This window comes from Genypterus blacodes, unplaced genomic scaffold (genome assembly GCF_046128005.1).
Source record: "Genypterus blacodes isolate CSIRO-AG114 ecotype Tasmania unplaced genomic scaffold, CSIRO-AGI_Gbla_v1 ptg000039l_1, whole genome shotgun sequence".
Classification (NCBI taxonomy): Eukaryota; Metazoa; Chordata; class Actinopteri; order Ophidiiformes; family Ophidiidae; genus Genypterus; species Genypterus blacodes.
This window is the reverse complement of record NW_027466852.1, coordinates 5,412,023-5,435,027: the sequence shown is the minus strand read 5'-3', so window position 1 is coordinate 5,435,027 and position 23,005 is coordinate 5,412,023. Positions and strand designations below refer to the sequence as shown.

Sequence of the window (23,005 nt, the reverse complement as noted above, 5' to 3'; positions counted from 1 at the left end):
ATTTCCAAACGCCCTATCCCCTGCCCCAGGTATAGGTTGCTTTGAACTTGTGATTGGCAGCAGAGCAAACGTGTGTACGCCTGATTTAGACGAGAGAGAGAGGGAGAGCGAGAGAGAGAGAGAGAGAGAGAGAGAGAGAGAGAGAGAGAGAGAGCCTTTCAGTTGTCCTGCTACACTAATATTGACCACTGTGTGGCGCCAAACGCCAAATATCCCCCGCGGGCAGAGAAGTGGACCGCAATCAGATATTGTGTCATTATAGCAACTAAACGCCAATTCAGATCTCTGATAGTCGGTTTTATAAACGTTACAATTATGTAAAGTCTGGTGGGCGTCACTGTCTCACAATAGGTTTGTTCATAAATGAAAACAACAGGAACAGGCAACCAGGCATGATAATCCCTCTGCTTTCTGTGCATGATCTGTCCATGTGACTCTCTCTCTCTCTCTCTCTCTCTCTCTCTCTCTCTCTCTCTGGCTCTCTGTGTTATCCTCTTAGTGTGGCTCTAACCTCAAATCACCATTCATCCTGCAGAGCTTGCTGTCTGTATCATTACAAGCACAGGGGCAGTCAGAGGAGTCATGGCGAGTCCAGGGCAGAAAGTTGTGCTGATCACCGGCTGTTCCTCCGGCATCGGCCTGAGGATGGCTGTGATGCTGGCCAAGGATGAGCAGAAGCGTTATCACGGTAGGTGCAAGGGTGTGTATGTGTGCGTGTGTAAGAGTGTATGTGTGTGTGTGAGAGAGAGAGTGTATGTGTGTAATTATATTAAATAAGATATACAATGTATTTTCAGTTTACAACTTCACTATCACTGCACTCCACTTCTTCACACACTTGTTTCACTATACACACACGTCCAAGATGATGGTGATGTTACCAAGCCAATCTTGATCCTGAGTTGATATGCATATGTTTAAGTGCAGGTTTGAACACTTGCATCATGCATTTACACGATGCATCACATGCTTACAAGATGTGGGTGTAGATATTACATAATTCACACAATTATGTGAGATAATGTTGACAGTCTGTCCTCTATCTGTGTGTTCTCAAAAGCTGACTGACACAGATATGATCAGTCAGATGTCACCAGTCCAAACCAGATTAACGGACAAGCATAGAGATTCTGATTTAGATGTTACAAATGAGAACTTAGCAATAAGATTTAAGATTTGAAATAACCGCAGAGTGGATCCAAACCTGTGTCCTCAATTGTTTTGTTGATTATTGTCAAAAGCACAGGGAGGTCGGTGGTTAGAATGAGCCACTTAAAAAACTTATAATAATAAATTATAATTGCATAGCATAGGTGTAATTAAGAAGTGCTACATTCTATTTAGGTGCATCATTGAGACACCTAAATGGAATGGAACCATCATTGATGTTGATTTGTTTTTCTTGTCAAATTGGGTTGCTGTGAAAATGCGGAAGTGTTGGTGGATCCCAAACTGAAGGGGGTCCTGGGTGTGGCAGTTTGTCTGTATTCAGTGAGTGTGTGTCTTTTCTGTCAGGCAGACTTGCACTCACAACCTCCAACTGATGAGAGACAGGCTCCCAATAACCACACCGGCCTGCTGCCCCACACACACTTACGTCTCTGATCCCGACAGAGCCTGTAGGCATTCTAAAGATAACATTCATCAAACTTGTAACACCAGAGAAAGCTTAAGTCCCAGCTAAATCAAGGGCTGATGGGGGCTATTCCAGGAGGAGTCAGGTCAGAGAAGCACCATGGCAAGAAGATAATGCAGATATATAAGTAAACAGGTTGTAACAGAACTATTTATGGCCACAGTGTTGAAGCTACTTAAGGTTATTACCTCTGCTAAGGTGGTGATGGTTTCAATGGTGGATGGTTCTTTGCTTCATGGTGGTTTGGGCAATAAACTAAAAAAAGAAATAACTAATTGTTAATGTGGATAACGCCATCAAGTGATCATTTATAAAGCATGTTTCTCAACCCATGACTCCTGGAGGAGTGATGCTGCACCACTATACTACTAAATAAATACTTTACTTGACAGTCCAATTGCTACAATCCTCATTTTCAGAGGCCACTGCATGAAACTTGAGCCAGTAAACACTGTTTGACACATCAGATAGACATATTATCTCTTTTTGTAAACCTCATTTACCCGGGCAGGTTGCCTAATCACAGGCTTATTTACAGTGACACCCTGAAGGCACTTGGATAGAGAGTGTGTTACATCCACCCACAAACCACACAGGATAACCACATCCCAGGAGCTAGTGTATGTGTGCCTTGCTCAAAGGCACATTGAGAGTATGTGTTAAGTAATGCAGTTTAAGTAACCCAGATTTGTGGTTGCCTCATTCCTACAGTAAATTTAAAATAAGGTAAGTAACTGCAGGATGACAAAGCACACCCTCATCAGCAAGTCTTCTAGGCCCTGACAACATAATAGACTTGTTGCCATAGCAAACCATATACACACCAGCACATGCAATACATAGACATGAAGTGATCTCTCCCACACCCACACATCTTTACCTTTCTGAGTTTTATTTCTCTGTTTGGTTAATCTCCCTCTTTTCCCATCTCTCCTTAGTCATAGCCACCATGCGTGATCTAAAACGTAAAGACAAGCTGGTAGAAGCAGCCGGTGATGCAAATGGGAAAACTCTCTCTCTGGCTGTGCTGGACGTCTGCAGCGATGAATCTGTCAAAAAGTGTATAGATGGCATCAAAGATCGACATGTGGATGTCCTCAGTGAGTAAAAATGTGTTTTTAATGTGCTTCGCAGTGTCTAAACGCTGCTGAGCTGATGTCAAATAAACCCTCCCTCTGTCGTTCTTTGTGTCCTTCCTCGCCTCCAGTCAACAACGCAGGGATTGGCCTGGTGGGTCCGATTGAGAGCATTCCCATGGAGGAGATGAAGAAAGTGTTTGAGACCAATTTCTTTGGGGTGATCCGCATGATCAAGGAGGTCATGCCTGATATGAAGAGGAGGAGAGGAGGACACATCATCGTGGTCAGCAGTGTCATGGGCCTGCAAGGTTAGGAGAGACAGAGGTGTGAAGGGAAGAGGAGGCGGTCAGGAGGGGGAGATTACAGGTTTCTTATTGTCAGCACTTGATGTATGGACGAGTGGATGATGGATACATGGAGGAGTGGGCGGGTGAAGTGAAGACAGTACAGGACAACTAATGGAGTTTTAGTGCTATGTCTCTACTAACAGGTGGTATTTCTACCTGATCATACTGTCTGGACGTGTAGTTTAAACATGTTGCTGTTTCTGCAGGCGTGGTGTTCAATGACGTGTATGCAGCTTCCAAATTTGCCATGGAGGGTTTCTGTGAGTGTCTGGCTGTGCAGCTCTTGAAGTTCAATGTCACGTAAGTGCTATTTAAATCGCTGTTATTACAATAAAAACTGATATAAGTGTCTGACATTTGACCACAAGCCTTTTTCTCATATTCTTCTATCTAATCATGCTCTGTTGAAACTCATTTGGTTTACAATGCCCTTGTTTCCTCGTGTCTCTGCTCAGCTTGTCTATGATCGAGCCAGGCCCCGTGCATACAGAATTTGAATTGAAGATGATTGAGGATGTGAAAAAGAAGGAGTTTCCTGGAGCTGATAATGAGACAATTCATTACTTCAAGAATGTCTACCTTCCTTCTTCTGTTGACATCTTTGAGACACTAGGACAAACACCTGATGACATTGCAAGAGTAAGTTCACAAGCATGGTGTCGTTTCAAACCCAAGTATACTTCAAACAAAGCAGAACTTTCAGTAGGACAATATTTCACGTCTCTAATGTGTGTGTGTTTTCTGTCCACCCTCACACTCTGCGCAGTGCACCAAGAAAGTGATTGAAGCAAGGAGCCCGCGATTCCGGAATCTCACCAATCCCTTGTACACGCCCATCGTAGCGCTGAAATACGCTGATGAAACTGGAGGTCTGTCTGTCCACGCCTTCTACCACATGCTCTTCAACCTGGGCCCTCTCATGCACGTCAGCATGACCGCCATAAAGTACCTCACCTGTGGCTGCCTGAGGAGCAGGACAGTCTCACCAAATTAGAAACGCATTGGAACTCCAGAGCATGTAGACCAGTGTGAAGTGTCCCGGTTATGGGAGGAATGGGAAAACTCCACTAGGCCATGGTGACATACAGCATCTGCACAAGGCACTGCACCCAGCAAGTCAGCTGGACTCAAATAAAGAACAAACTAAGGTTTTAGCGTTTATCCTTAAGGTTTGCATCTATGGGACAATGTTGTACAGATCATGTATTTCTGAATCATTTCAACTAGTAATTTGTTTAGTACCTTATTTGGAGCTTGTATTTTGTGGATGCACAGTTTTAAAATATACTCATATATGGCATTAAAGAGATTGTAATTTATAACTTCCATTAATGCAAGATTAAAAATGTAATTGAATGTGCGTAACTTGAAATGGAAAATGTTCCTTTGACTCTCTTTCTGCAGAGGTGACTCTTCTCACCCTTTTCTCTTAGGTTAAAATATTCTAATATGAACATAATCATCCATACTGTCTTCTTGCTAATAATAAAATAATGTAAATAATTTTATAATAATAATAATAATAAATTTATATGCACCTTTGACAAAACCAAAGGACAAAATACAATTTAAAAATCCATACCACAAAATAAACATAATCTCTGACCATAATCTAAAAAATTATAATACCGAAAGCAATAAATAACTGTAAATGTTAGAGACAGGACGGCTTTGGTCTCCGTCATCTTGGTTTGACTGCAGGACCCAGATATATGTTTTCAAGTCAGACTTGATCTTTCTCGTTTCTTTTTCAGCTCTGTGATAAGTGTAACATGGTTCTGTACACGATATGAACCTAAACTCATATGTTTTGGGGACAATAAAGTAAAAAAGATTACACATCTTCTCTCTGGCTGATCGAGCCATCGGTATTCTACTGATCGAGCCTTTTTTTGAAAGACCGCGGGAAATTGAAACAAAATCGATGCCCGACTAATCGAACATCAAAACAAACTTTGTATGGACTGGCGAGCGGCGTAAGTATTCCACTAATAATACACGAAATAGCGTCTTGGCGTATAAGCTAAATAGAGACTTCAGTGTGTAGATTACTGTTGCTGTCGGCCATTAAATTTTAAGTGATGAGCTGTGGAACGAGCTGTCCGAAAACACGACATTGATTGGCTAAGTTCAGTTAGCTTGTAGCTGTAGCCGCAACAAGCTACGAAAACAAAACTGCGTTAAACTCACGTCCGGCTGCTGTCAGGGTCGAGTGAGCGGCATGGAGCAGAGTCAGGGGGACATCCTGCACTGTGACGAGCAGCTGAGGACCACACTGCACTCCGACGACAAGGAGAAGGTGTGTAACAACACAGTCACCGGGGGGATATGAGCCGTTCAATGTCTCCCGAGCTGCTGCTGACATGTTGACCTGTTTTTACCCCCACAATACAGCTGCGTAAGAGGCTGTCGCTGTTGCAAAGGGAGTACCTGAGGACAGTCCAGAAGCTGCAGGTGAGCTCCTCTCTCATTGGGATCGACTCCTGTAACATGATGGAAATGTTCTCTTTTATATCCGTGTCTTTACCTGTTCTTAGCGCGCCGAGCAATTGGAAACGGTGCGGGAACATGTGAGGAGCAGGATCACGCAGCACCAGCATCAGGACCACAGAGGATCAGAGGTCTCGTCATTGAACCCCTGTCCTGACCGGGGGGACGGTCCCAGCAGGACAGACAAGGGACCGTCTCGGTACCAGGGACACAATGGAGGTGAGCCTGCTGCTGTTATTCCCCACTTTATTAACCCCTAAAACCAGAACACAAACTGATTAGTGATCCGGTTCCTTCTCCCCTCTGGTGGTGCTTGCACACCGATCACAGACTCTACGCCTGATCCAGCCAGAGATCAGAGACCCAGTCCTTCTCTGCGCCTCAGGTCACGGTGCAGCCGTCTGCGCTGGGAGAAGAGGAGGAGGAAGAGTCCAGAGACTGCAAGGAGCATAGATACCACCAGCGAGGAAGGACAAGAGCCGAGTGAGAGGATAGAGTGTGCTACAAGAAATGAAGACGAAGAGAGAGCTAAGTCGCAGGAAATGGAGGTTGTGAATGAAAGTGAAGAGCTACTCTCTGGTTCAGAGTCTGAGTCTCCCTCTCTTCTACTCGCACACTGGAACACTGGAGCAAGAGGGAAGGAGAGGACGGGAAAGACAGGAGGACAAGAGCAGTGTGAAAAAGAGACTGAGCTGAGAGGTGAGAGAAACAAAAATGATCCTGTACACACTGAAGGAGGAAGACGGGGCGGTACGCAAAATGGAAGGGAAAAGGAGGATGAGAGGGGAACACAGCCAATCCATGGAAGGCCGTGTGAAGAGAGCGGCGATAAAGAGACTGAACACAATGAGAAATCAGAGAGCAAAAGATGTCATGGTGATAGTGTGGAAGTAAAGGAAGAAGCGATTGAAACGGCAGGAACAGAGCGTGAGGGAAAGAGCGAGGGCATCCTTGGCTCCTGTACCTTAGTGGACGGACTCATTTTCCCGGTGGAATACTATGTCCGAACCACCAGGCGTATGACACTCTCACAGAGTCAGCCGGACATGCAGGCCGTCATTCTGTCCCAGCTGGGCGGGGGCCGAGGGGGGAGGAGGCGCAGGCAGCCCGGCAGCCGCTCGGCTCAGAACTCTCAGACAGCCGCCTCTGTAGGTTCTCAACCTGCAGTCGCTACTCATCCGGCAAGGGGCAGCAAGAGGAAGAAAGGTCGGGATAGGGGTAAGAATCTGACCTCACCGCGCTCGGCCTCTCCGTCCCCGTCTACCCCTGGGCCGGCTGCACCAAAGCTTCGTCTCGTGTCGGAGGAACCCATACCATCACCCAAGGCACCGCAACCCACATCCACCAAGCCCGCAGACGCCCTTCCGGCTTCCTCTGGTCTTCCCGGGCCTGAATCTAGTCTGGAGAATGTCTATCCGATTTTCCTGACCAGCAGCAGCAGCAGCAGCAGGGCGAAGGGACGAGCACCGAACAGAAGTAAGTGTGTGATGATTTGTTGTTACCCATCATATTTATGTTTACGATGACAAACATGATAAAGAAAGAGTGTTAGAGTGAATTGCATCATCTCACATTCTTGTTTCCCTTCTCCTTGTCCTGTGTGTGTGTAGCAAGCTGGCAGTCTCTCCTCCTGCCCTCCTCTCCCTCTCCCTCTTCCCAAACCTCACCGCTCCCTCAACCCCTGGTCAGCAGCCTCGCCAAGTTTGACCTGTTGCAAGATTTCCATCTCCCCGACGACCAGTTCGCCTCCCTGAAACTACACAAACTCCGGCAGGTTGCCGCGGCGGCTGGAGCGGAACACTTCACGCCTCCGTCTCACAATACGCGCACCCGGCGCGCCAAAACCGGTGGCCCGGCGACGCCTCTTCCTCTCCCGTTCAGCCTCACTCCCACACTAGTGTATTCACCCCAATCCCCAGGTGAACCACAGGCCGCTGCACCGCCCGAAGACCTTCACACCTCAACACCAGCAGAGTCTGCGCCAGTGGTGCCAGCGTCAGCTACTGACCATGTAGATCTGTCCAAGGACCAAGACATACAACCTCCTTCCATCATTGCCGTAGAGAAACAAACAGATTGTCCTCCTGTCCTCTGTATTTTGGAGGAACAGACGCCTGCAAAACACCATACGGAAGACAAAGTCGCCAAAAGCTTTACTAACAGCGACACGGACGATCTAGAAGAATGTTCCGGAACTCGTCCAGATTTGGAAAGTCCTCCTAGAAACCACCAGACGTCTTCAACACGCCACAGTGTCCCCTCACAGCTCCTGCTCAGCCCGTCACTGAGTTTGCCTGGCCTGCTTCCGTCCGCTCCTCCCTCCAGCCCGCCTCTACCGTCACTGGGGCCGACCCCACGCCCCGCCCTCCCCCTGACCTCCTCTCCACGCCGCCCCCCGTCTCTCTCCTTGCCTACCTCGCACAGCCCGTCCACCCGGGCCCTGTCCCCTCCGCTTCTCTCCCCGAGTCTGACCCCCGCTGTCCTTCCACCCAGCCTCCAACCAGCAGAGACGGTGGAAGAAGGCACGAGATGCACACACACGCTGAAGGTGAAAATAACACGTCCTCATTGTTTCACAGTCAATTCATGATGTTGAAGATGTCATTGTCGTAATGTGTGTGTGTGTGTGTGTGTGTGTGTGTGTGTGTGTGTGTGTGTGTGTGTCTGTGTGTGTGTCTGTGTGTGTGTGTGTGTGTGTGTGTGTGTGTGTGTGTGTGTGTGTCCAGATCCCGGCAGGAGGCCCCCTGGTGGACGTGTGCTGTCTGCCCAGACCGTCGGGGGGGCTGTGTGTAGCAGCGGCAGGAAAGTGGGCCGTGTGTGTGTGGAACCAGACGTCAACATCTGACTGGAACTTGGCACACACCTGGACCTTCGGCGAGGTAACTGAGCAATATTAAGAGGAATAGAACCAGAGGGAGGATGCATTTTAAATGCTTAACTGACCCGGGATGAAGTGTTAACTTGTTGTACGTGTTTACAGCCAGTGATCAATGTGTTTCCTGTCCCGGATGCTGCTGGGCTCATGTGTGTGACGTTGGGTCAGTTGGAAATCAGAGAAGTGAGGTGAATACAACTCACTTCATCAGAAACTACATTTAATTATACCGGGGAAACCGTCTAAGTTGACCGAGCTGCAGAAAATGGGTGTAACTGTGTGTGTGTGTGTGTGTGTGTGTGTGTGTGTGTGTGTGTGTGTGTGTGTGTGTGTGTGTGTGTGTGTGTGTGTGTGTGTGTGTCCTCAGGATGCTGTCATGCTCAAGCCTCTTGCAGATGCTGCTATGCGTCGGCATGATCCAGGCTGTTGTGGGCGTGGCCAAGTCGCGAGTGGCGGTCTCCTCCCATTCGGCGAGCGGTTCCACCGTGGAGGCGTTCACGGCGGCGGAGGACAGCAGGTTAGGTCCGCTCCAGTGTCGTCTTTGTCTCAGCTCAGCGTCTCTCTCTCTCTCTCTCTCTCTCTGCACAGTTGTCTCACCTCTCATCCTCCTCTCAGTGCGCCTAGCTGTCAGTCTCTGGCGTCTCCTGGTGTGTGTGTCACGTCCCTCGCTGCAGTGGATGGACTTCCAGACGCTCTGATTGGCACAGATGACGCCGGAGCCCTCTTTGTGTGGTAAAGCCGTAGCGTTAAGACGAGTGGTCCAGTTCATCTCCTTCCTGTTTGGTATTTAGTGGACAGTGTAATACATTTTTACTTTTGTGTGTGTGTGTGTTACAGGAATATGAGGACCGGGCAGCTTTTGCAGAGAATGGCCCTGGGAGGTGCCTTGTCAAACACAGCATGCCTCAGAGGACACTCGTCCAGTGTAAGTCGCTGTGTTTCCCATGTTGCACGCGTCACGGCGACCGTGTCACGCGTCAAATTGTGACTCCAGCTTGCGTGTCTGTGCACTCGTTCTGATGCAGGGACTGCTGTTCGTTTGGCTGCAACATCACTTCCTGGGTTCACTGGAGGAAGGAGAAATGGAGAGCCAAGGAATCAAAGATCAAATGTTTCCTATTGACAAGGATGAAGATGAGAGGAAGAGGAGCGCCCTGTTCTCCTTGGTGGCCACTAACCCTCTCAGCGGCAAAGGTGCCCTGGCTACTCGGCTGTATGCACCCACAGCCTGGTGTGGGAGGTGAGAGGAGGATTGTGTCTGTTTTGTTGTGATTGTGCATTGGAGCTACCACCAAATATAACATCAGAGATTAAACAGCCCTTAATACACACACACACACACACACACACACACACACACACACACACACACACACACACACACACACACGGAGTGATGTGTAATCATCACTCCCTTCTGCCTGTGTTCTCTCCAGGTTGTGTGAGGCTGATGTCAACTGCTCCAGAGTGGTGGGTCTGAGCCAAAGCGGCTGTGTGTGTGTGTGGGACCTGGGCTACCAGGGCGGCGCTCAAGTGGTGCAGGCTCCAGAGAGCGACGGCTGGCAGCTGGCGCGCTGGGGAGGTCGGGACACCCTGGTGACCGGGCATTACAACGGAGATGTGACGTTACACTGCTACACCCTCTGCCACCTGCAGGATTGTGTTTGATCCGATGTGTATTGTTCACGTTTCAATTTGACAAGTGAGGCTTTTCATTTGCAGCAGCGAGGACAGTCTTCTTCTCAGGAAAATGTACTGACGACGCTAAATCAGTGCACAACGTGTTGGAAGATATTGGGACTTTGTACTTGACTGTAGATTGTCACTTTTAAGATTAACGTAGCCCTCGTCTGAAAGCCGACTTGGTGTTTAACTGCTGCTGTTTCGTCGGTTCTTTGCTATACTTGAATATTTGTATATCTTGTAATATTTAAAGATAGAATTTATGTGTATATCTTTCAATTTACATTAAACATTTGCGGTGTTTTGTTAAGTTCATTTCCTCCTTTTCCCCCTCAAACACGTTTTGTATTTTATAAACATAGTGAAGCAGGATCCTCTGGGTTTCCTCTCACAGGCTGTAATCTATATGCTTGGTAGTTAAATGTGTCCTTTTCCCGTCACGGGGAAGGACACAATTGGTCCGTTCAGACATTTTTATAGTATATTATATACAATAGCAGGAGTTTTTGAAACATTTGGATATTAAATGTCTTGATTTACATCCCAAATGGCCATAAAACCCTTTGCTAGACTTAAATCAACAGATGTGTTTTTCATCTCTGTGTCAAAATATGTAGTTTGCCATTTTGTGTCTTCACTTCTTACCGCTTCAAATGAGCTGCATACTGAAAGTCATTGAGGTAAAAGCCTGTGCCGATACAGATGGAGCTTCTGGTCAAGTAATATTTCATAACACTATTAGGAAATACTTCACTGATAATTATGACTTCTGAAAGAACTGGGGCTATCTTGGAATCAGCACACATCAAGTCTTTACTCATAACACTGGCTTCATTCATCCAAATATTACTATTTTACTCAAATTTTTCTTCCAATGCTGGCCTCTGTTCGGTCTTCTCAGATGGAGAATGGAACATGAGTAATGTGAATAAAGGTCAACAATTCCTCTTGCTTACATAATCTTTATTAAACAGATTAGAGTAAAATTAAACCATCTTTGCATGAATATTGAGCGGTTTGTACATAACTTGTACATCTCATCGAAAGAGACAAAACATTTTCAAAAGAGTAAAACTTCTACAGGAACAATGTACATGATGAAGCCTTAACACGCTTTACCTCACTGCATACACAGATAAAACAGACAAACAGAGGAACCAGACCAGACAAAAGTGTTCAAGCAACAGAGCCAAGTGATCCCAATGCCCAAAGCAGAATGGAAGCAGTGGACTCTGTGGGTTTAAAAGCACCAAGAAGAACTGAACAAACGCATGTGGGAAAAAAAGAGCTTATCAATGAGCTTTGTCAAGAAAGTATGATTTGCTTGGACTCTTTTAGCGAGGAGCAAATCAGTAAAAAGTCTAGGCTAGAACATGAGGTTGTTAGACGGGCTTCATATTATGTACAAAAGGGTAAAGGATCTTTTATGTTCAAGTTGCCCTCTGATTGACAGACAGTGAGAAGCGGCTGGTTAAAATGGTTAATGCGCAGTGGTCGCCGTGTTGTCCAGCAGTTTCTCCACCATCAGCTTGGCGTAGTGAATGCGACTGGTCAGCTCCTTGGTGCAGCCGAACTCCTCCAGCTGAGACAACTTGAACGTGCGGAATTCTCGCTTCTCGTCAATGTAGGTCACCGCGCCCATCAGTGGACACAGGATCAGCTTGGTGTGGTCCTGGGGGAAGAGAGGGTGAAAGAAAACGGGGTCAGTATGTCTTCACAGTGGGGGGGCGCAAACTATTCAGCCACAGATGTTAAGTTAAATATCTGAAAGGACGCCGATGGGAGACGCGCAGCTGCCCTCTAACCTGGAAGAAGTTGATTTGAACTGTGCCGTTGGACAGGTGCAGGATGATGGCGCTTTTGGTCCGGAACCAGGTGGAGAGGTACGGGAGCCGCGCCAGCTCGTCGCCGTCCCGCCGCGCAATGTTGGCGCCGGCCTTCAGTAGGTGTTCGCTCATGTAGTTGCGGAAGTATTTCAGCAACGTGATCTAGGAGAATAGAGGGACGATCACAATTCAATGACCTGGAAAACTAGAAAGACCCTCAGTGAAACTCAACTGAGAGCAAAGAACGCATCTCCTCTGAAACGCCTCAAAGATTCTGTTTGAAAGGTCATTTTCAAAAACAAGGATGGAGTCATTTCCTGACCTTCTTGGTGAGCGTGGCAGGGTAAGAGCGCACGCTGAGGTAGGACTCCGCCGCAGCCTTGTTGATGTACTGCAAACTGTCCCCGTCGGTATACATGATCAGACGAGTGTAGTCGTTGAAGAGCACGCCCACACTGTTGTCGCAGAGCTGGTAGCCTGCAATGTGTAGCAACAGTTAGCAACCTGTAAAACCTGACGCCGTGGAAGCATTCTATAGTGGGAGAATGCTCCAACTCGCTACATGCACATTCAAATGTGTTAAAAGCATAATCGCAGCTTCAGAGAGTGAGAGCTGGACTGTAGTAATTCATACCTAATCCATATTTATCTGAGTAGTCCACCCATTTGCTGATCCAGAAGATGGGGATACACGCAGGCTCCTCTGCCTCCTCTGGAAACACAAATTCAACAAAGTTAAACTCCTGGAAAATGCAAGACTGAAATAAAGGAAATGAATGCGACACCGTCTGTCCATGTGTGCTCACCCAGGCGTATGATTGCTTTCTCAGAGGGCTTGGCAGCAATAAGGTTCTTGAGCTGCTGCAGCATGTCCTTCAGATTACTGTCGGATTGCTCAGCCTCCCTGCACACAAAACACCACAACTCAAAAAGGTTAAAACACAGATTTCAGAATATGGACTGCAGCATTTAGAGTCATCACAAATCTGACAGTGTCTTCGTTACATTTTACAACTATGAATGCAGGAATACAAGTCTCCCATAGTTAAGAGCCAAAGAAATCTAAAGCAAAGACACTTTCATTTGAAGCTCTGATCCGAGTGATGAGCTCCATCTGCATTAGTGATCAAACCCATCGTACCTTTGCATAGGCTCCTCCTTCACTTCCACCTTCTCTGCATCTGCTGGATAGGAGAGGGGGTCTAAATAAATTCACCATAAATCACAACACTCTCTTCCTATCTGGACAGGGTCGGCCATTGCAGATCCTGACATATATTTAATATCTGTGAGGGCAAACTGTCTAACTGTCTGTGCTGCTTTGGTGAGGAAAACGAAGCTAAATTGGCTGTGAAAGTTGCTGCCGGGGTCGTTACCCTTATTGTTGAGTGCGGTCAGCGGTCGTCTCTGGCTGAGCTCAGCGGCCTGGGAGGGCGCAATGGAGAACCGCGGGGGCACAGTGAGGCACGTGGTGGGCAGGTGCTGGGGGATGTAGCCGGATGTGAAGAACTCATCCGCCTGCAGCTCGGCAACGGTGGGCCTCTGGGTGGGGTCAGCGTGCAGCATCCTTTTGATGAGAGTGGTCGCCAACGGGTTGATGTGCTGCAGGGGCGGGCGAGGGTTCAGAGAGGGACATGAGCGGATGGTGAGCACGAGGTACCAAGGAAACAGTGGCAGTGTGCAAGGGGGGGGCCAGTAAAACTCTCTGATAAGCAAGTTATTATTATATTCAAGATGGAAGTTGCTCCACATGACAGTAGCGTACCCAGGGGATGGTGTAGTTGTTCTTCTTGATGCGGGTGTAGGTCTCCTTCAAACAGGAGGTCTCAAATGGGGGCTTACCCACCAGCAACGTGTACCTAAGAGGAGACAGGCAAGGACATGGCATTGACCGAGTTGTTTCCTGGGATAGTACTCTGAAACAAACTAAACTTTAAATGAACAAAATGTTTTCCAAGGAGTGTGTGTGTGTGTGTGTGTTTAAACTTACAGTATGCATCCAAGCGACCAGACATCCACTTCATAGCTGTGGCCTTTCTTACACAGCACTTCAGGGGCGATGTAGTTGGGTGTGCCACACAGGGTCCTCTTCCGCTCACCTTCAAACTCAATCTTAGTGGCCAGACCAAAGTCCCCTGGAACAGGAGGAGGAGAGACGCTGTGAGGAACCAGACTAAACAAAAGTGCTACTTCTGAAGGTCGGCTCATCTGGTACGGACACATTCTGAGCTAAGGAGATTAATAATGCAGCGGAACACTTTGGCCATCAGTCTTAAAAAAAAGGGGGTTTATACTTGAATGATACTTGTTGTGTTCAACTCAGGCTACAGGTTCCAGAATCCTCATTTTGGTCGTTAAAAGAATAAGGGGATGATAGCCACCACTGAAAAAGGATTGTTGGTCAGCTAAATGTCCTCATGCATTACCTATCTTGACCTCCATGTCGTCGTTGAGGAAGATGTTGCCCAGTTTCAGGTCTCTGTGGATGATTCTGTTGGTGTGCAGGTACTGGACCCCGTTGAGCAGGTGCATCATGTAGTAACGCGCCTCTGGCTCGGTCACCGCCTTACGACGCTTGTGCAGCTCCAACAAGGACTGGAAGAGACGACACCAAGCGTGTGAAAACATGCAAACTTGAAGGGTCAAAAATTAGGTTTACGACATTTGAATGCCTCTGATGGAACCGAGTATCATATAATGTGAATTTGATCAATTGTGAGCGAGTTAACACAGACAACAGCAATTAATCAAAGTTGAACATACTGTTTGTTCTTTTGAGTCGCGCCCCTATTGAAGTTGACCAGAGCTGCCTTCAAATTCAGGCCTTTGCCAACCGACGGAAAACACAGGAAGGGACCGTTGTCGCCCTGTACAGTGTTCACACACCGTGCGCATCCACTCACCCTCCGTCTGCAGATCTCCAACACCACAAACACAAAGTCGTCGTCTTCGAAAAAGCCGTGGAAGCCCACGATGTGCGGATGGTTGAGGCTTTTGTGAATGGCGATTTCCGATGTCATCTTCTCCCTCTGGTGCTGCTTCAGGATCAGAGACTTGGGCACGATTTTACCAGCGAAAACCTGCTTGGTCTCCACATCTGTGATTTCGTAGCACTTGGCGAAACCACCTTTTCCCAAAAACCTGCCACGCGTGTATCTCCTCTTGGTGCGAGGGTCAACCAGGACCTCCGGGATTTCTTTAAGAGTCGCCGATTTGGGGTCGACGTGTGCCGGCGGGTTCGCTGGCTTTGCTGTGCCTGCGCTCATTTTTAGATTTAGAAACCCGTCGATATCTATAGATGAAACGTTTAAAAATTCAAACTAACGAATTCAAAATAGTTGGTGGTGTCGAACAGCAGTCAACAACCTCAACCGACGGTGTATTAGCTCTGGAAGCTAGCCTGCTCCCGAAATGACACTCAATTGAAACCTAAGCTTACCACTTTTGGACCTGAAGGCTATGGGGAAAAGAGACCGAATGATAAAAACACGTGTGTAAAGAAAACACTTTTAGGAATAAAAAATCCCCGATGATGACATGAAATCGCTCTCGGAACTTGTCCCCCGGTTGGTCGCGACGTTAACCCGTTCTGCCTTTTGACAACAGTTTCCCCCAGAAGTTTAAAAATGCTGCCTCGGTCGTTACGGCGCGTCCTGATTGGTCGGCTTAATTTGAATTCCAACGCGGTGCCGCAAAGCATAGTGGGTCGTCCAGACAAAAGCATCCAATCGCTGACCGAGAAAGTGATATCCTGCGCTGTGATTGGCCAACTGCTGGTCGCCATCTTGCCTTCATGCAGTGATGGGAGATGTAGTCATGAAGGGATTTAATCATTCAAATTGTGTTGATTTAGTGATCATATGTTTGCAATGATGGGGAAATTAAATATTATTATATATTATATTGGGTATGTTTATTAAACCAAACTAACAAACTACATAACAACGTCACACATTTAATTAAAAAAAAGGAATGAAATCAAGAAATGTGAGCAGGGAAACCTTTAATAAGTGATAGTATTACAACACGAATATAACACACAAATACTTCAGTGAAAAATCTATATCACAAATCATTACGGGACTAAAATACTAAACTGAAGTCAAGAAATAAAGTCAACACAAGTGGCAACGAATGAGGAAAGGGAAAGTAGGAATCACATGACTCGAGAAAGTGTAAACGGGCAATATTGATATACGTTTTTCTGTTGAAAAATTAAGGAACAGACGTAGAGTAGCAGTTCCCCGTTGTCAAATATATTTTAAAAGGCTTAAACTATTTTCTCTTTTTGAAAGGCGGAACTGTTTGTGGTTGGAGGGGAGCACTATTGTAGTGACACCGTTACCACGGAGACGGAACATATATTCGGACACTCGATGGTTTGCTTTACACTTATTTTGCCTGCTAAATAATTCGAAATACGAGGTTTCAGATTTTACCTGAAAGAGCTTACACCTGAATTAGAGTAACAGGCAAATTAAACTTTTTTTTAAATTTTCTAAACCTGTGCTTGTGATCTGATTTGTTAATCGCTGACCAAAGAGGTTCGTATTGTTGTTTAAATTGCTGTAAAATATGTTATCATTCTCTCCATTTGCTTTCTGTAATGAGGCTACGTATTTTCTGTGGCATCCCGGCGCATAATTTACTTGTTCAAACTGTTCTTGCAGAAAAACATGGATTCTGAGTATTTAAAAAGACATTTGGGGAAATGTCTAGGAGAGGGACTTGCTGAAGTGGCGGTGCAGCGGCCCGTGGACCCGATCGAATATCTGGCTCACTGGATTTACAAATACAACGCAAATGTGGAGTATGAGGCTAAGGTAATAGATGTAGTTCTCGTTTCTGTTCATGGGTGGCAGTATTTCGCTGCTTGTCTGTCAAGCTACCTCTGCAGACAAATTAAACAGCATCATTCCACAGACCAAATCGAACACACTTTTGGAGTTTTCCGCTTCAGTTCACACTGGACATTGAACGGTGTATACCGTATATATACACACAGGCATAGGCACTTGCACACATGGTCATCAAAGATAAGACAATGAAGACAATCAGCACACTTGAACCTTAAACATACACAAAGAATTGACCGATTCCTTGAGTAATCGGACCGCTGATGGTTTAGGGTGGAACATCACTTCTGCACCACAAAACCTGCAGAGGTCAACTCAGGTCATCTGGGGCTGGTTTACTCATTGATCCCAGGTTTGAAACCAAGCATGTTGAAGCAACTTTGGATTTATATGATCCACAAACATAAAATACACTTCCAGAAGATTGGGGGCTGCTCCGACTCAAAACTCCTGCAAACAGAGGCAATGCCAGCAAACCAACAGTCCCTCCACAGATGATATTCATTTATTGATCATCATTCCGCATGTGATTACAACTGTGTACAGACTGTTAAGAGAGAAGGTGATCAAAATCAGGGATACTTTCCAAGTACTACTATTACTACTACTACTATTACTACTACTACCACCACTAGTGACAACAATAATAATAAAATCAAAGTTAAAACAATGTAGCAGGAGTTAAAGTTAGCAATCGGTGCATTTTATATACCACCTTTTCTCTTTCTCCAAGAAAAAGGCAAACTTGGCACTGTTGGAGAAAGAGTCACTGAAAGCCAGAGAGAAGGAATCACACCAGGATAAGCTGAAGGAGGAAGAGCAGAAGATTACTGAGGATGTGGAAAAATCCAAAAAAGTATGTGAAAAAATCCTCATGGGTTTGTGTGTTATCTGAATCTTGAATGACATTTACTCATGTCTTTATTTAAGTAAACATATCCATCCCACTGAAGGCCAAATGCTTTCCAGGCAGTGTGAAAGTGTTGGAATGACTGTGTCTTCTGTTTCCAGGGTGACATACATTAACAATTTTTCTAAGTCACAATCAGACAATTGTCAATTATTCTCACATGAGAGATGAGGTACAGAACCATCGAGAGAAGCCATTACCAAAATGTTTCCTACATACGCACACTGTCACTGAGTACATTTATCTTGTGTGACATTTTGAAGAAAAGACGTCAAGAATTTTTCAATACTTCGTCAGATCTCTCAGGACTGTAAAGGATCCACTGAAATGCCACCAACCGCACGAGATGCTGAGGACAACAATGGTGTAAAAGACCAACCCAAAGCTAAGGAAAGAGCCGCTGAACAGGAGGTGGTAAAATACATCTCAGATTTGTGTGCTTGTGGTGGTGGTGCCTCCCTGAACCTCTGCAGTCTCTTCTATGAACAATCAACTCTTCTATTTTACTCTTTGGTTTTGATTTGTTGTCAGTGCTGAGACCTTTTTTTTTTGCCAAGGAGGATACTAGTCTCATTTCTTCATATTCTGCACATGACATACAATATCTTGCAAGTTGCATAGTGTGGTGTGAAAATAACCATCAGATGACTTGACATTTACTAAGGTGATGTTTCAGGTTACAGATATTATAACTGCTCCAGTGTCTCCTGGGAGAAATCCTGAAGAGAATAGCCTTTTACCATCTGAAGACCTCAGCCCACAGGGCAATGAGGAGTCCAAAGACATGACTGTGGAGAAAGTCGAGACAGAGCCAAAGACTGAAGTGGAGCCAAGTGACAACCAAGGAGAAACTGAGGATTTGAGAAACAAACAGGCCGAGGAGAAAACTCAGGATTCAATTGATAATCAGGGAGAACAGAAAACCAAAGATTTAAGTGACAGTCAAGAAGAGAAAGCCGAAGGTTCAGGCGACAAAAAGGTAGAAGAGAATATCGAAGGTTCAGCCGACAGTAAGGGAGAAGAGAATATCGAAGGTTCAGGCGACAGTAAGGGAGAAGACAATATCAAAGGTTCAGGCGACGATCAGGGAGAAGAGAAAGCCAAAGGTTCAGGCGACAGTAAGGGAGAAGAGAAAGCCAAAGGTTCAGACAACAAGGGAGAAGAGAATATTGAAGGTTCAGGCGACGATCAGAGAGAAGAGAAAGCCGAAGGTTCAGGCGACAATAAGGGAGAAGAGAATATCGAGGGTTCCGATGACAATCAGGGAGAAGAGAAGACCAAAGGTTCAGGTGACGATCCAGGAGAAGAGAAAGCTGAAGGTTCAGGCGACAATAAGGGAGAAGAGAATATTGAGGCTTCAGATAACAATCAGGGAGAAGAGAAAATGGAAGTTTCAGGCGACAATAAGGGAGAAGAGACTATGGAAGGTTCAAGCGACAATAAGGGAGAAGAGAGAGCTGAATGTTCAGGCGATGATCAGGGAGAAGAGAAATCTGAGAGGCAGAGGACCGATCATGAAGAAGGGAAAGATTCTCACCATGATGAAAATAAGGTGATTAGCCACTTTCCGGCCAAACAACATGCTGTTGGTCATTTGAGTCGAATAATGTCACATTAGGATGTTTAATGTAATACCTTGTTTCCAGCCCAGAGACTGATGATTGAAATGAATAATTAATTTATATTTAAATAGCCATGCTGCTGAACTACATTATGAGAAGGTCATAGCTGTCTTTCACGCTTTATGCCCAAAAGAATGAAGTTGACGATGAAACTGGAAAAGGCAATGGAAATGGAAATGGACAGGATCACAGATTTGAGGCTTAGCAAGCTGAAAACAGGTTGGATGGAACAGGCAAGTTGAGGAGGAGGAGCAGGAGGCACAGTTTGCTAAGTTAGTCCCACCAAAGCCTTCAGGTGTCTACACAAAAGAAAATAGGCAAGAATCAGGCTGAGCGAAAGCACAACGATGGGATAAATGTCAGTTTACACTAATATGTCTAACTTACTACTCTGCACACCATTACCAGAAACTAGAGGATGATACCAGCACACCAGCTGATTCCATCCAAGTGGAGCCAGCCTCTGACACACAGAGGGAAGGTTTCAAACCAGAGGAGACTCTTTCTGTTGAAGACACAACAGAAGTCAACCAGGAGCCACACAAATCAGCTTCTCCTCCTCTGCAGGACAAAGAAAAGATGGCTGATCTCATCCAATCTACTGATCCTGCTGACCATGTGCGTTCATTTATACATATTCTCTGTTGATTTGCTAACTAGTTCTGTCAACTCTAGAAATAGCTGCTTTTTAACATCTTGTGTAAGGAAAAATCCAGGTGAGTTGAGTTGAGCAGAGGAGGGAGAGACAGAAAGTGAAAAGTAAGACACATTGGTTTATTGCTTAACCAGTTTTGTCTGTCTAATCTCAGGAGGTAGAAGAGCACTGCACAAATGCCAGCGCTGATAGCACAGCTGCAGCCGAGAGGGATGAAACAAAAGATGGAAGGCTGTTGGGCCACAGCCCAGAGACCTCACACAGGGAACCTGAAAAGACTCATTCTGACGAGGAAGACACCCAGGATAAGGTAGAGAAGGAATGAAGAGACAATTATCCAGACCCTGCATGGAATTAATGGAGGAAAATGACTGAAGTGACTATACAGGGCCTAACATGACCGAAACTGTCCTTAGTTTGCTCTCATGCTTTAGATCTTTGCTTGTTTATCTCATTAGTGAATAACTTCTAACTGAGCCTTGTGTTGCCTTTCAGGAAGAAACAGGAACACAAGAGACCTAATCTAAACGTTGTCTTGTCTTTGATCCACTGTACAGTTGAAATAAATGTTTGTTGAATATTTTACATGTCATCAAAGACCTGTGGTTAATGTTTACATTTTTTGGCGGATTGCAATCTTTGACTTTGATATTGCCACCTGCTGTACCAAGTATGCATGTCGCTTACAGTCTACACCATTATGTGCGGAAATTATAACTACCTAGATATATAACTTATATACTGATACATCATCATATGCAATAATAGTAATCATAATAATGATAATGTCATGTGCTGTGTGTCCTTCAAAATGTTCTTCTATAGTTTTCTGGGCACTCTCATTACTCTATTCATACTAACCAATTCAAAGACCTATGGAAAATCTAACATTATCTAACTTTATTTGAAATTAGATTATCATTGTGACATCATTCATGATCATATCCATTACAACTGTGACATCATTTATGAATTTGTTCATGTCTTCCATCTCCAACTCCTAGAATTTGTTAAAACAAATAAAACATGAAACAAAAATGGAAATGACATGACATGTAATGAACCCTAAGATAATGCTGGACCCCTGAATAATGTTTCTTCTCAAAAAGTAGTGTGTGTGTGTGTGTGAGTGGCGTCATTAACTGTGACATGATTCATATATAGTGTATTGTATGTTTATATATTCTGTATATAGATATGCGTGTGTTTGCTTTGCGTTTCACCCCGTCACCCCAGTCCTACCCATGATCCCTAACCCCAGCCTCCCTTCAGCCTGAGGGTGGATGAGGGAGGATTGGGGCAGCAGAGAGCAGAGCAGAGGCCAATGCAGAAGCTCCTGATGGATCCATCCCTCACTGGTCTGACAGGCTTAGCAGACTGAGCAGCAAGTTCAAGAACCTGTTCACACGGCACGATATTACAGCCATCACATGTGGACAACATGAATATCGGAAACTTGATTTTGAGCTGTGGCATCCAATGAATTACTACACTGCTATAATACAAGGAAATTCAAACCCTCCCTAGATAGAAATTAAATACATGCATTTCTTATCCAAGATTCCAATATTGCAATATGACATTTACAGGAGTACTCATCTACATTCAGACGGTGTCACAGTTACATTTTCAAACTAATAATTCAGGAATATAAATTTCCCTCAGTGAAGAGCCAAACAAAAAAGTGAAGTTTTGATCAGAGTGATCAAGTGAACAAACCGATCCTACCTTTGCATTGACTCCTCCTTCACTTCCTCCTTCTCTGCATCTCAATGTAGATTTTGATACATTTAATCGCTGTAGGAGCAAACTGTCTATATTAAATTACGAGCATTTGGCAGACGCTTTTATCCAAAGCGACTTACATTACATTACCACCCTACGCAGAGGGGGGAGCAATTGAGGGTTCGGTGCCTCAGGGGCACCTTGGCAGGGATTTGAACCGGCGACCCTCCAGTTCCCAAGCGGAAGCTCTACCCACTGAGCTACTGCCTGCCTATATTCTGTGCACTTAATTATAAAAAAAAAAAAAAAAAAACTCCAGCTGACATGTTTACAACTCAAATAGAACATAAACAGATACTTTATCGAATGGAGTATATCACAAATCATTAAGGGACCTAACCAGACTGAAATCAACAAAATAGTCAACAAATGTGGCACAGAACTACATAAACGAGGAAAGGGAAAGGAGGAATCACACACAAGAACACCCCGTCATAGTTGCCAAACGTGTAAAACTGCAATATTGATATTCCTTTTTTTGTTGAAAAATAAACAAACAGAAACAGATAAGCAGTTCCTCGTTATCAAATATGAGTGATAACAGCGCTGCACTGGCTTACTTAAACATACGAATGATAACGTTTCTACAGAATGTCGGTTCTGTTTATGAGGCCGGAGGGGAGCACTATTGTCATAAAGCTGTTGCCACGGAGACGAGAAAAGCATCATGACGTCAAGATATACCCGCGTATAAATCTCATCCGTCTGACGTCATGATGATTTGGACCGGGTTTTCACTCTTTAGCGGTTCAGCCTTCACAATATATCTGAGACAAAAACGAAGGTACATTTCCCGCTACTTTTGTTTGCAAAGTATGTTGTATTAATTCAACTTTTAATCTGATTCGCTTACTGACGAGTTTGTATCGTTGTTTAATCGTATTGAAATGCTCTCATTTGCTACTTTTTGCTGTAACTCCTGCAGATTAACATGGATTCTGAGTATCTACAAACACATATGGGGAAATGTCTGGCAGAGGGACTTGCTGAAGTGGCGGCGAGGCGGCCCGTGGACCCGATCGAATATCTGGCTCACTGGATTTACAAATACACCGAGGCCAAGGTAATAGATGTAGTTATCCGTCTTTGTCGGTGGGTGGCAGTAATGCATGCCTGTAAGTCTTTACCTGCGTTTGAAACCTACAGTTCCTCTTGCACAGTTGGTCGACAATGAAGACAACCAGTGCACTAGATAGAACCTTAAACGTATGCAAAGAATTGACAAGAACAGCTGTTGAAAT

General features: G+C 45.3%; 3 protein-coding genes across 4 annotated transcripts; 2 read left to right on the top strand and 1 right to left on the bottom strand.

Moving 5' to 3' along the window:
* The first annotated feature begins 582 nt into the window (after window positions 1-582).
* LOC142996971 (retinol dehydrogenase 8-like) lies at window positions 583-4,056 on the top strand. Its single transcript, XM_076148107.1, has 6 exons — window positions 583-688; window positions 2,575-2,736; window positions 2,844-3,023; window positions 3,269-3,362; window positions 3,518-3,701; window positions 3,829-4,056. The coding sequence occupies exons 1-6, from the start codon at window positions 583-585 to the stop codon at window positions 4,054-4,056; spliced, it is 954 nt and encodes a 317-aa protein (XP_076004222.1).
* Window positions 4,057-4,990: 934 nt separating this feature from the next.
* palb2 (partner and localizer of BRCA2) lies at window positions 4,991-10,403 on the top strand. The gene is made up of 13 exons (XM_076147660.1): window positions 4,991-5,038; window positions 5,269-5,361; window positions 5,457-5,516; window positions 5,600-5,771; window positions 5,883-7,028; window positions 7,163-8,100; window positions 8,279-8,431; window positions 8,533-8,615; window positions 8,795-8,944; window positions 9,043-9,159; window positions 9,265-9,352; window positions 9,453-9,667; window positions 9,864-10,403. Exons 2-13 carry the CDS (start codon window positions 5,284-5,286, stop codon window positions 10,093-10,095), a joined length of 3,432 nt encoding a protein of 1,143 aa, XP_076003775.1. The 5' UTR covers window positions 4,991-5,038; window positions 5,269-5,283; the 3' UTR covers window positions 10,096-10,403.
* A 656-nt stretch (window positions 10,404-11,059) lies between these two features.
* On the bottom strand, window positions 11,060-15,560 carry plk1 (polo-like kinase 1 (Drosophila)). 2 transcript variants are annotated; one of them, XM_076147620.1, is made up of 11 exons: window positions 14,840-15,560; window positions 14,363-14,531; window positions 13,927-14,071; window positions 13,702-13,795; window positions 13,313-13,538; window positions 13,078-13,120; window positions 12,743-12,840; window positions 12,571-12,648; window positions 12,259-12,413; window positions 11,916-12,098; window positions 11,060-11,782 (listed from the first exon to the last, which is right to left on the bottom strand). In XM_076147620.1, exons 1-11 carry the CDS (start codon window positions 15,200-15,202, stop codon window positions 11,591-11,593), a joined length of 1,746 nt encoding a protein of 581 aa, XP_076003735.1. In that variant the 5' UTR covers window positions 15,203-15,560; the 3' UTR covers window positions 11,060-11,590. The 2 variants fall into 2 exon arrangements, with proteins under 2 accessions (XP_076003735.1, XP_076003736.1); XM_076147621.1 differs by having other exon boundaries at window positions 13,078-13,117.
* Between the last annotated feature and the right edge of the window lie 7,445 nt (window positions 15,561-23,005).